Source organism: Apiospora aurea, assembly GCF_038362705.1.
Source record: "Apiospora aurea strain CBS 24483 chromosome Unknown utg000001l_segment0_segment0, whole genome shotgun sequence".
In the NCBI taxonomy this organism is placed as follows: domain Eukaryota; kingdom Fungi; phylum Ascomycota; class Sordariomycetes; order Amphisphaeriales; family Apiosporaceae; genus Apiospora; species Apiospora aurea.
This window is the reverse complement of record NW_027117388.1, coordinates 4,366,571-4,379,288: the sequence shown is the minus strand read 5'-3', so window position 1 is coordinate 4,379,288 and position 12,718 is coordinate 4,366,571. Positions and strand designations below refer to the sequence as shown.

At 55.5% G+C, this 12,718-nt stretch overlaps 5 protein-coding genes across 5 annotated transcripts; 2 read left to right on the top strand and 3 right to left on the bottom strand.

Moving 5' to 3' along the window:
• Positions 1-136: 136 nt before the first annotated feature.
• PG986_001364 (uncharacterized protein) lies at positions 137-1,007 on the bottom strand (the record flags this gene model as incomplete). The annotated part of the gene is made up of 2 exons (XM_066837586.1): positions 137-225; positions 449-1,007. 2 exons carry the CDS (start codon positions 1,005-1,007, stop codon positions 137-139), a joined length of 648 nt encoding a protein of 215 aa, XP_066706479.1.
• Positions 1,008-2,426: 1,419 nt separating this feature from the next.
• On the top strand, positions 2,427-4,635 carry PG986_001363 (uncharacterized protein; the record flags this gene model as incomplete). The annotated part of the gene is made up of 3 exons (XM_066837585.1): positions 2,427-2,627; positions 2,696-3,561; positions 3,618-4,635. 3 exons carry the CDS (start codon positions 2,427-2,429, stop codon positions 4,633-4,635), a joined length of 2,085 nt encoding a protein of 694 aa, XP_066706478.1.
• Positions 4,636-4,930: 295 nt separating this feature from the next.
• Positions 4,931-6,160, bottom strand: PG986_001362 (carboxy-cis-cis-muconate cyclase; the record flags this gene model as incomplete). Its single annotated transcript, XM_066837584.1, has 3 exons — positions 4,931-5,760; positions 5,844-5,952; positions 6,014-6,160. The coding sequence occupies 3 exons, from the start codon at positions 6,158-6,160 to the stop codon at positions 4,931-4,933; spliced, it is 1,086 nt and encodes a 361-aa protein (XP_066706477.1).
• A 1,371-nt stretch (positions 6,161-7,531) lies between these two features.
• On the top strand, positions 7,532-8,666 carry PG986_001361 (catechol 1-2-dioxygenase; the record flags this gene model as incomplete). The annotated part of the gene is made up of 4 exons (XM_066837583.1): positions 7,532-7,833; positions 7,893-8,328; positions 8,409-8,594; positions 8,652-8,666. The coding sequence occupies 4 exons, from the start codon at positions 7,532-7,534 to the stop codon at positions 8,664-8,666; spliced, it is 939 nt and encodes a 312-aa protein (XP_066706476.1).
• Positions 8,667-10,488: 1,822 nt separating this feature from the next.
• PG986_001360 (ZIP Zinc transporter) lies at positions 10,489-11,965 on the bottom strand (the record flags this gene model as incomplete). Its single annotated transcript, XM_066837582.1, has 4 exons — positions 10,489-10,523; positions 10,579-10,703; positions 10,771-11,815; positions 11,875-11,965. 4 exons carry the CDS (start codon positions 11,963-11,965, stop codon positions 10,489-10,491), a joined length of 1,296 nt encoding a protein of 431 aa, XP_066706475.1.
• Between the last annotated feature and the right edge of the window lie 753 nt (positions 11,966-12,718).

Below are 12,718 nucleotides of genomic sequence, written 5' to 3'. Positions count from 1 at the left end.
TAAAACGAACCTACCTGGCGGCAAGGCTGCATTGCATTGCCAGTCCAAGGGAGAGAAGTTGCCTAGCGAGACACGATATCAATCTGAATATGGACATGGCGTGTCTGGTATAGTTTAGCAGGAGACCGCTTCGTGGTTACTGGGCTACGTCGCCTGCTGCTGCCCCGTCTCCGTCCTTCCTGTTGCCCCAAAAGCCTTTGCCATAGCTTACACATATTTCCTCGCCTACATAAGAAGAACTGTCAATCAAGGAAGACCCGATGATATAAGTATCTTGAAGCATATTTCCTCAAACCACGTGTTATCCTGGTCAACGAGACACTCGACCAATGTGTATATCGACATGTGTGGGCGCGTTATCAAACGACTACACGAAGACATGGTGGGAGGGGAAGGCAGGTGGGAGGGGACAGACAGGAATGGCCCTGAGGATATTCTCTGTACTTACCTTTAGTAATCCCACCCTCGCCCTTTCTTGCGGCGTTCTTGCCGGCCGGAAGGACAAAAACAGCCATGGACTTCTCCTTGAACCTTAGATCCCAGCACTCGCGGAATTCGGCGTTGGGCCTGTCACGGATTCCTCGATAGTCATTGACGAACCGGGCCTCATTGCCGGCCTTGGCAGCGTCTACGGCCAACTGGGCATCACGGTCGATTCGGAGATCATAGTCGGATTTTTCGTGTTCCAGCTTGTGCTGTGGCAGAGCCGAATCACTGTGCACAACACCGAAATACGGGATGATGAGAGAGCCGGGTGCTAGGTTACGGGTGGCGCAGAGCCCGGCTTGTCCGTGGGCAGGGTGAGATGGTTGCGTGATGGCCGTGATTTTGACCAAGGCAGACGGCCCCTTGGGGAGTGAGAGAGGGATCTCGGATGCCAGGTCTGGCCCGCGCGTCCTGAGAGCGTCGAGTTGCTCCTTGGTCACATGGGCTGCGTAAGAGGGCTTTATGAGATAGGACAGAGTTGGGGGCCAATTCTTGGGGGTTGCCTTGGAGTCTTTCGCCATGGCAGATGGTGGAGTGGAACCGTTGACGGCCTCCCGGATTGGGCAACGCTATGATAGACGGCTCAACCGTCAAAAACAACTGTGTGCGGTGATCCGGGACGGGATAAGCATGTCAGTCGTAGATGTAAATGCATTGCAGGACGACTGCTGGTTGTGGTGAATCGGCGGCAGGCTTTAGCGTCAGTGGACTGGTGGGGCACGGGCTCGCTGCGGGAACCGGACCCGCCCCAGTGCAGCAGCTCTCATGATGTATGTATCTACGCTAGTACTATGGTACAATTGAGCGAAGGGGCGCGTGCATCCACTGCGCGGTTCGCATCAGATGCCAATGCGCGATGCTGCCGGGTGTCTTGAAGAACACGGCGTCATGACTCACGGCTTGATAGGGTTTTTTTTTTTTTCGATTTCTCGGTTTCTCAGTTGATAGCCACCTTGAAGGCCACGAGAGAGCCGCACCTGACCGTTTGCACCAGGGCAATGGTAGCTGGACGGTGCATGCTCCCGTATGAGCAACATAACAACCAGAACAGACCGTGGCAAGTCGCCAGAGACGTGGTATGTAATGTACATACCTCCATGCCTACATATATGTGCTGTAGTGGCAATGCGGCAGCCCGCATGTGAAATGCAATACCAAGGCCAAACCTGACCAATGAACTCACAAGCCAAGCACGAGCCCGAATCTAACGGCTTCTTCGTAAGCATCTCTCGTTCCGTCGGGTCTTACATCGTCATAGTGATAAGGCCTTCCTCCAGGTACGTATTAGCGTTGTGACTTCCTTAGCAGCTGCGTAAGGTTAGGAAAGCCTGGCCTTCCAATGTTGCATGCATACCTCCTAATGTATGTTCCTACATACATAGGCAGCTGCCTTCCCCACCTGAAGACCCAGAGGGCCAGGCAAGAGAAAAAAAACCCGCCAAAGCTTTTTGTTTCCTTCTCGATCCAAGTCCCGCGTCACGCAGGGAGAGTGATTTCCATATATTCCAGTCAGCTCCCGTCTCCTCTCATCGGCCAATTCAATTCCATCATTGGCTGCCGCCACATCCTGCCCAGCGCCATACTCGGATCCTCATCCGATCTCACACTGTAATCCTTGCGACGCGTATTACCCCGACGGTAAAGAGAGAAAAGGCAACCTCGGGAAATTCATAACCACGGACACAATCTGGTCTCGCCAGGCATGCTTGCTGTTGCTTGACAGCTTGAGTCTGTTCAGGCACCCAGCCGGATCTAGCGGTCCTTAGGTTTCTCCCCAGGTTGAAGTCCCTGCGCGAACGGACGAACTATTTCGAGACGACTCGTCCCCTGTGTTACATATACAGCCCATATTCAGGACGATAAACTGCCCGTCGCCGTTTACGATTCGAGAAGGGGTTAAAACTCGACGGTTCCCGCCGCTACCATCAAAACACCCAACCATGCGCCAAACACACGACAACGCCAATGTGCGCCGCATCATCCGTCCAGTCTTCCTTGGCGCCGCCAAGGTTGCCATGCTGTCCATCTCGGCGGTGACAGCGGCCCCAATGAACAGCATACACGCCAGAGACCTTCACGACGAAGAGCCCGAGGCAGAGGGTGGCGCGCTATGGGTTCTCTTTGCTATCTCCATGATCTTGGTGTTGCTGGGGGCGCCTTTGCCGGCCTCACAATCGCCTTGATGGGTCAGGACGGAATATATCTGCAGGTCATATCCAGAGATCCCGAAGAGCCTCAGCGTAAGAACGCCAAGCGCGTCCACGATCTCTTGAACAAGGGAAAACATTGGGTCCTTGTAACACTACTCTTGTCCAACGTCATTGTGAACGAAACTTTGCCGGTCGTGCTCGATAGGTGCTTCGGTGGTGGCGTCGCTGCAGTCATCGGCAGTACAGTGCTGATAGTGATATTCGGCGAGATCCTCCCTCAGTCAGTTTGCGTCCGATATGGCCTACAAATCGGTGGATACATGTCCGGGCCTGTGCTGGCGCTCATGTATGCAATGGCACCCGTCGCCTGGCCTACCGCGAAGCTCCTCGACTGGCTCCTTGGAGAGGACCACGGCACTGTATACAAGAAGAGTGGTCTCAAGACATTGGTGACATTGCATAAATCCTTAGGCGATGTTAGCGAGCGCCTGAATCAGGATGAAGTCACTATCATCAGCGCTGTGCTGGACCTCAAGCGCAAGCCAGTGGAAGAAGTCATGACACCCATGGATGATGTTTACACCATGTCCGAAGACACTGTTCTCGATGAAAAGACCATCGACCAGATCCTTGACGCCGGCTACTCCCGTATTCCGATCCACCAGACTGGTAACCCGAACAATTTCGTGGGGATGCTTCTGGTCAAGATCCTCATCACCTATGATCCTGAAGACGGCAAACGTGTTAGAGACTTTGCGCTCGCTACACTCCCCGAGACCCGCCCGGAGACTAGCTGCCTCGATATCATCAACTTCTTTCAGGAAGGCAAATCACATATGGTTCTGATTTCCGAGTACCCAGGTGAGGACCATGGCTCTCTCGGGGTTGTTACGCTGGAAGACGTCATCGAAGAATTGATTGGAGAGTGCGTATCAGGCATCCGAACCGCTTTATCGACAGGTCAATGCTAACAAGGTTCAGGGAAATCATTGATGAATCGGACGTCTACGTCGACGTCCACAGAGCTATTCGCCGGACGCACCCGGCCCCCAAGGCTCGCGTCCAACGCAAGGACCTTCTTAACAAGGATGTTGGAGTCAAGGACGGCAGCCTGATTGATCTGGAGGATGAAAACAACCGACCGCCTCCGAACAAGCGAACATCCTTTGGCGGAAAGACTGATACTGCGGCACTGTCAAGTAGTCCCAAGACGACCTTACTAATGCGTAGAAGCTCTGCTGGTCATGACGGCCAGATCTCTCGAACCACCGTCCCGATCAAGGCCAATTTCGAAGAGATGAGAGACCATTTCAAGCACCTCGGTCCCTCTAATCCGGCATCAAACCCAAGGTCTACCAAAGTGTCCGCTGTCAAGATCAAGCCCGGGACCGGCGGGCAGACCCGAACCGGGTCGGTTGCGACAGAGAATGCTTCCGAACACTTCATTCCAAACGGCGATGGTACCAACGAGCGTACAAGCCTGCTTAAGCCTGTGATTACCTCTAAGGATGCTGTCCAGGCATTGCAGCAAACGTACGGTACATCCCCGGCAGCACCCCAAAGAACAGGAGGACCTACCATCGTTGTCGACCAAGACCCTGCCGAACAACCCGAGAGGGGCGCACAGACGAAGGATTCCCAGCAGGACGATGACAGCTCGCCAACGGTAGCTTCGAACAGTAGTATTGGATCTTTACTGGCAGACAGGCGGGCGCTTCGGCGGGGCAATGTTCGCAGCGGCAGCATCACGGAGAACGTTGTTGAGGCCGGCGGAATACGAAAGGTCGTTCTTGAAGCTACGGCCTCGGGCGACGAGGGCGAGATACTTATTGTAGAGAGTCCCACTCATAGTAGGTCCCAGGCCTCGGAGGAGGACGCGGAGGGCCCTGCAGCAAGTGGTGCACACGCCGAAGGCGTTTCGAATGCCGAAGCCTCTCATCCTTCTGGAGGTGAAGGGAAGAAAAAGAATAAGCGGAGGAAGAAGAAGGGTGGGAAATAGGCTCTCCGCCTACTAGCCATGTTACCAATGTAAACATTGCTGCTTTCTTTGCGTCTGTATTTTACAACATTAATGCTTCGCTACAAAAGTCGTGGCAACATCTTATCGATAGCCAGGCCCAATGATTCGAGTATATTTTGATAATAGCTACATATTGTTCGTCCAATTATGGCATGTGTGTGCCTGGTGGGAATAGGGGGATCTCCTTCTCATGGCGGGAAACAACTAATGCCATAAGGCATAGGCATTCGGAGCGCATCTGGATCATACAAAGCCATTTTTTCAGCCTGGCCATCTAGTCATACCAGATGGCATTCATACCAAAGCCAGGTTCAGGAACTCTCACTCTGGCGACGCGGCCGAGAAACTCGTCCTTCCACCGGTAGATTTCCAGCCAGCCTTCTTGGTCGTCGGTAATGGCAAGCCACTCGTCGCTCCAATTGCAAGGAGAGACAGCGTTGCTGTGCCCGCCGCTTGTTGGGGTTGGGTTGAGGCAGAGCTGCTCCTCGATGGAGCCACAGTCGCGCAGGCGAAAGGCGGCAATGTAGCCCTGCAGGTCGAAGCTGTTGGCGCGCGAGGTGGCGAACAGATAGCGGCCGGAGCGCGTCAGGGTGCACACGTCGCTGCGGTACATGGTGTCGTGGTTGGGGATGCCAGGCGGGATCAGCGGGTAGGCGTGGTGCGTGTAGACGGGCATGTGCGAGTGCGGGTCGATGACGTACTCGCACAGCCGATTGCCCGCCTCCATCAGCGCGTACAGGTACTGGCCCGTCGGGTGCATGGCCACCCAGCGCGGGTGGTCCCCGGGCGCGGGCGCATCGATTGACCCCACGAGCGTCAGCTGGCCGTCTCCGTCCTTGCGGTGCACCCACAGCTTGTTGGCCTTGAGGTCGGCCGAGTACAGCCAGGTCTCGGTCGGGTCGAAGACCATGCCGTGGATGCCCGTGTCGGGCTGGTACTCGTAGTTCTGCAGGTTCTCGGCTAGGGCGCCGCTCGGCGTCGTCGCGAAGACGGAGCCGTGCCCGGCGTGCTTGTAGAAGGGGTTGCAGTAGACGGCATAGGGCGGCTTCTTGGCGGCGAGGAGGAAAATGGCACGCGTGTTGGTCTCTGCCGAAGCGGCTTGGGCTGGATGGAAGGTCGGGGGAGTCAGCCCCTGGGTGCAATGGCCGTACACAGCTGCACGGGCTGGGTTGGAAGGGTGGACGTACGGTCGTGGAGCATGGGGTGGGAGGCCTCGTGCACAATCTCGGTCGGGCTCTTGACGGCAAAGCTCGACCACTTCTTCATGGCGGCGCCGTATATGTTCTTTTTCCGGTGCTGCACATTGGATGGGGCGTCAGCTGGACCGAGGTAGGCGCGGCAAGAAGCGGGAGCTTACATCGAAGGCCATCCATGAGATGGGCTCGTCGTGGGGGATGCCTGTTCGCTTGACCAGTTCGCATGTCAGCTTGTCGTCGTCGAAAGCAATGGTGAAGATGGCGCCGGGCGGCGTCCAGGTGCCGACCATCAAGTGATGGATAGGCATTTTGGCGGCGTACTGCTGAAGGGCCGGCAGGCTTAGTGGTCGTCGTCGTCGTCGTAGGAGCGAGGCAGCACCGAAAGGGAGCACATGCATCAAGTTCCTGAGCTGGAGCGCGCCTGAGGCTTCATGACCATGGCCATCATGGGGTCATGGTTGAGGTACTTGTATACTGGCAGGTTTGGCGCTGTCTGTTGTCATGCATCTCCACTGGCAGACTGGTTGCATGTTGGTGTCAATTGATTGATGAACGGACGTGCAGTTCCCACCAGACGGTTTACCCCTCCGCCTCCGCCTAGTCCATTCCATCGATTCATTCGATTCAGGGAAGAAAGATGTACCACTGGGCGGCTTCGGCACGCCGTTGCGGTAAATGGTCATTCCCTTCGGTATCATTGGTCGGCCAGAAAGAAGTTTGGGACTTAGCAGCGGAATCTTATTCACGAATTGCCGGGTAATCGCTTCTCCCCCCTCCCCCCACGATAGGCATCCGGAATCTGCTGCTGCCCCGCGCCAATCACATCCATTTGCAGCGTGTACCGGAGTGTACAGACTTGCATTGCATGTTTTGTACTTTGTCACCACATGCACCGAGTCAGGAAGCAAGTGCTGATCTGGCAGCGACCTCAGGCATAGACTCAGGTTCAACCGCATACATACTGGTATCGAATCAATCAGTCCAGGTGTCAATCAATCAATCAATCAATCAATCGGTCAATTGCACCTTCCACGTTCCCATATGCGCACCCCGCAAAATCCCTCTTGGGCTACCCACCCTTTACCCTTTCTGTTGGCCACATGGTTCCCTGGCTGCAGCATCCCCAACTCAGGGCAATCTTTGACCCGGCCATCCCAGGCCGCTGCTAAGCTGCCTCCTGCCTCCAGGGCTCTTGTCGGGCAGCCTGCAGTGCCAGTTGGAGACGCTGCCGCTTAGGTTCTAGAAGCTGGGCGACCATGCTTTGCCCGAGCCACGCTGCCACTCCCAGAGTCCCAGAGTCCCAGCGGCCTCGCCTGCCGCGACATGAGGCCGGTCCACCGTGATGTGATGGCGGGGTCTGCTCTCGGAACCTCCTACCGTGGCATCCTCAAGTCATTCAGCGACCCCGGATGACAGGAAGCCCGATGGCTGCTTAGCTCTGGATGGAGACGTCGACTGCTTCCTTCCCTGTATAAAGCTCACCCCGAGCCCCTTTGTTTCCACCCTAGACCATCCTAACTCCCTCTCTCTCTCTCTCCATTCTTCCTTCTCCCTCCTCCTCCTCCTCCTCCTCCTCCTCCTCCTCCTCCTCCTCCTCCTCCCTCCTCCTCCTCCTCCCTCGTCTACCTCTTCGTCGTCGTCCTCTCCCTCATTCCTCGTCCCGGCCCATAACTGCCATCATGTCTTCCGACGCTGCCACCGGCCTGTCCAACGCGGCCCAGCAGCCCAACCCGTCCAGGTTTGATCCCACCTTCACGCAACATGTCCTCGACACCATGGGCCCCAAGACTACCGAGAGGAATCGCGTGGTTCTCGGTGCCTTGATTCGCCACATTCATGACTTTGCCCGTGAGGTCGAGCTGTCCATCGATGAGTGGATGGCCGGTGTCCAGTTCGTCAACGCCGTCGGTGCCATCTATGAAGCCTCGGGGAAGACGAGAAACGAGTCCCACCGCGTCTCGGATATCCTCGGTCTCGAAACGTGAGTTGCCTTTGCGCCCCGTCCTCGCTCTCCGGCCATTCCAGTTGACCACATGCCAGTCTTGTCGACGAAATTGCACACAAGATTGTTGCCGAGGGCGACGTGGATCCCACCTCGTCTGCCATCCTCGGTCCCTTCTGGTCACCCAACGCCCCCTTCCGCGAGAATGGCGGCACCATCATTCAGAACACCGCTCCTAACGGGAGGGTGTGCCTGATGCACGGTGTCATTAGCGACTTGGTCACCGGAAAGCCCATCCCGGGCGCCGTGTTTGACATCTGGCAGGCTTCCTCCAACGGAAAGTACGATTTCCAGGACCCCGACAACCAGTCCCCCAACAACCTGCGCGGCAAGTTCAGGGCCGACGAGAACGGCAAGTACTGGTTTTACTGCTACCACCCGACTGCCTACTCTCTGCCCACCGACGGCCCCTCGTACACGCTGCTGCAGATGATGGACCGCCACCCAATGCGCCCAGCCCACATCCACATCATGGTAAGTCGGAAGAGAAGGCCTTGCCGGGCGAGGTATAAACCTAGCTCCGCTTGCGGGCAACATGGCTGACGAGTCCGTAGGTCACACACCCTGAATACAAGGGCTGCACAACCCAACTATACCCCAAGGACGACCAATGGTTGGCAACCGACACTGTATTCGCCGTGAAGGATGACTTGGTAGTCGATTTCACCCCTCTGCAGGGAGATGACAAGGCTGAGATTGAGTTGAACTACAACGTCATCTTGGCGCCCAAGAACTACAAGGTATGTGGGATCAGCCCAAGCAACATGATGGCCGTGGGCACTGACACTCCGCTGCAGGGTAAGGCTTTCTGAACAATCTACATGGGGGCTTGGATGTGACGTTGGTTGTTCAAAGTTTGGCCACAGCAAAGGCCAAGCTGTAATGATAGAGAGGTACGCGGTTGCCCAAGAGCCAGCGTGCCGAGGACTGGGATTGGCCCTCTCGAGGGGTTCATCGGTCGTTTCCTGCCAAAACTTACGAGATACCACTGGGCACAAAGTCGTATTATACAGTACAGATAGTATATATATCGACATGACGACAAGACAAACACAACCGAGTTTTAGACGTCGAGCAAAAGTGGCTTTGGACATCTTTGAAATTACTTACTCCAGACAGCCAAGTCAGCTCCCTGGTGGGTTGTTGCTCGGCCCAGAAACGGTCGCTTCAGACGGTGTCTTGGCCCAAGCAATCCATAGGCAAGCCTCGGCGGGCCATGACACTGATTGTCTGGGTGCCTCTACTTGCAGAACCGACAACCCACCCACTTGGAAATCGGGACTGTGAATGTCTGTGGACGTCCCGCGCCACGCCGATACCGTCATTGGGGTGGCAGGCTTTAGCGAATGCCCCGTCGCGGAGGCTGGTGGCTGGGGCTGCCAAAGGAAAACAACGAGATACAGATGCAATGGCGCATGACGGCATGACAGCCCTGCATAAATCCAGCAGAGACCGGAAGCACACTCGGACGGCTTGGCTCGGTTATAAGAAGAAAGGCGCCGCATGATTACGTACGTGGTTCAGTGCGTCTTGAAACGGCCTTGGTACCATTGGCCCCGCCCCCTTTCCCCGGCGGACGTTGCGCAGATCGGACGGACAAGGCGTGGGTAGCAGCAGGCCGCATCGGAACTCTGCATCCTGCCACGGCTCTTGAAACCAAGGCCGGGTCAATGAGACAGACGGACCCCTGCTGGCCTCATCCAGGGTCCCCCTCATGTAACCTAGGAATGCAGATCTTATAGGGCTGAGGCTGCAGCAATACATCTATGTAGGTACCGAATGCAGGACCCTTTGCTGCCATTACATACTGACATCCTACCTTACTAATCACTACCACCTACCTCGTATGATCCCATGTTTCACCGCTGACATTTTGGTCCGTTGTTTTCATTTATCACGTCGATCATCATCAACCTGCACCCAATACCGTAGCTGGCTGGCTGGGTTGGATTTGCATTGCATTGCATTGCATTGGCCTATCGCATTTTTCGTTTTCGTTTTCGTTTTCAGGGGGTTTCTTCTTCTCTTTTTTTTCTTGTAATTTTTGAATGTTTATTTGCTTTCTCGTTGCTAGGATCTTCTTCTTCTTTCTGGTATGTATCTGGCAAGCGCTCTTTGGTTCTCAAAATGCCGGCGCGTCTATAAGTACAGGATGAACCAGGGCTGCGGCTACATTCGCACTAGTATACAATGCCTTCTGGTTCCGCTCGTGGGCGTGATAATAGATATAGATAACATCTCAAGGGCCTTCGCCATGCAGGTTTCACACTGGGGAACCCCAGTGGCGAATGGCACTTGAGTATCATTGGGAGTATCTGTAGAGACTGTGTTTGACCTCGAACCCGGATGCCAGGAGCTCCTTCAACATGCAAGCCGGGCCATCTCTCCCCCATTGCTGTAGTCGACTGACTCCATTGCCGCTGTCTCAACAGCAACCGATGGAGCAAATGACATCTTGCGTCAGGCACGAGATCTCGCAAACGTGATAAGGGTGTGCCGTGTGGCGAGCGGAATGCTCTGATAGAGCCTCAGCCTCGAGGCGCCACCATACACCGAAAGAAATCCCGGGACTGCTTGAGCTTCGATGGGGTGGGAGCAATCTCGAGAGGAAGATAGAAGGGGGGAGCTGGCTTCCTAAGCAAAGGCGCCGACGACGGACATGCCAGCAGCTACGAGATGTTAGTGGGGGGTCCCTTCAGGATATGATGGGGTTGGTTGACTGACCTCCAAGCAAGACACAGCAGAATGCCTGCGTCTTCTCTTTCTTGGTGAGATTCTCAGCCTCTTCAGACAAGAAGTCCTCGGCGAGCAGGTCTACCAGTGCGGCGTAGATAAGCAAACCCGAGGAGCTGAAGGGTTGTTAGCAAGGAGGAGGAAAGGACACCGGGGCTAGTGTCGGTGGAAGGTTCTACTTACATTGCATTAAATACACCGACAATGATGAGACCAAAGGCGCTGTTCGGGTCATAGGAGCCGCGGGTGGCCAGACCAATAGCTTGTCCAATGGGGGCGGTCGTTCCAAAGGCGACAACAAGCAGCCATGGCCGGAGACTTCCCTTGGGGTAGGGCACAGCCGCGATACGGGAACCGAGACCGAGACCTTCGAACATCTGGTGGAACAGGATGGCAACTAGGAGGATGACGAAACCCTCGATGGTGATGGAAACGGTCATGCCGACGAACACCGAGTGGAACAGGATACCGCCTTCGAGCAGCGTGATGTTCATGGACATTTTCTTATAAACCATGGGGTCAACGTCCTGGCCCTCGACGTCAAAGGAGCTCGCAGTAACGACCGGCATCTGCTTCTCCTCGCGGTAAGGAATGCCAGATTGCTTGATCATGTTCATCATCTCCAGGCGCTGGCGCACGTATTGTTCGTAGAAGACGACAAACCATGGCGGCATTTCCGAGTTCGGGTTGAGATCCAGCTCCGAGTTGGGACCGTTGACCCTGGCGTTCTCTTCGTACATTTTCTGGGCCACTCGCTTCTCGAAGGAGACGTCTTCGTCGCTGCTGAAGCTGTTGCGGTCGTATCGAGGGGGGCGGGGAGGCGATCCTGCTTCCTCGTGTGCATGTGCATGCGCATGCGTATGCATGCCGGCCATCTGGTTCATCGCGGCCGCCGAAGGTTGCGACTCGAAGCCCTTGGCGCCTCCGTGGGAATGTCCACCCATCTTGGCGTTCAGCCACATCTCGATGACGAAGAGACAGAACATGGAGCCCATCATGATGACACCAGGCATCGGCGGGTAGTCTTTGACGAAGAGATCGGGGAGGCATGGGTCTGTGAGACTTCCAAAGGCCGTGGGGAGAAGATGCACAAAAGCCGTCGCAATAAGAACGCCTGTTCCGAAGTGCTTGCAGAAGAAGAAGATCTTCTCGGGTACCTTGAGCCACGGGAGCTTCTTGCATGCGACGGGGAAACCAGCACCAAAGATGGAGAAGGCCAGCACCAGAACTTGATAGATACGTTAGCTCGAGCTTTCCACGCAACACGGCGGGCGGGACCATACTCACACAGAGCGATGACGTGCAAGGGAAAGTCGTATTCTCCGGTCTCCTTGTCACTGCCGCATTGAGGCTTAACGTCCGCCATAGATTCGGCCATCTTGACGCGTATGTCTTCCGACTTTGGTCCGCACAGGCGTTGTAAAAGAAACGCCCAGAGTTGTCCGAAACGGACAGGGGATAAGGGGAGGGGCAAGGAAAGAACCGTCCGGCGGCTAGAGTCGAAGAGGAAGAGGAGGAGAAGAAGAAGAAGAAGGGAAAAAGAAGAAGACGAGAAGAGAAGAATAAAACGGAGGGATGATACAAAAAAAAAGGACGTCAAGTCCTGGAGAAGAGAAGGGAATAGATGAGGGGAAGAAAAAGAAGAGCAAACACACCACTCCTTCTATATATTATGGGGGACAAAGTATACCAAGACTCGGGGGGAAACAAGAAGGCGATGCCTAAGCTTTATTATACTAGACCCCCTCGGATTAGTTGAGCACATGGACATTGGGCTGAGGTTATTCGAGCCGAAGTGGGTGCCAGGGCTGTGTAGTAGAGGAAAGGACGATGCGCGGTGGACTTGGCTCGCCAAGAATGCCGTCCGTTTGAGGCTCCTAAAAGCTACGGCGATGAAGCAATCCGATGCCTGTTACGGATCGACATTAGGGCCTGGCAGAGAGGTAGGCGGTAATGATGGAGAGCCCTCTGCAGAACTCTGGGGCGGCCGTCTCCACGGATCGGCTCTGTCGACCTCTCAGCCTCTCAATCTCTCCCACGCCATGTCTCGTTCTGGGACCAGGTTGGAGCCGAAAGTCGATGGACGATGTGGCCAGGCAGCTCCAGCCACGGCCCAACGATGGCTGGACGG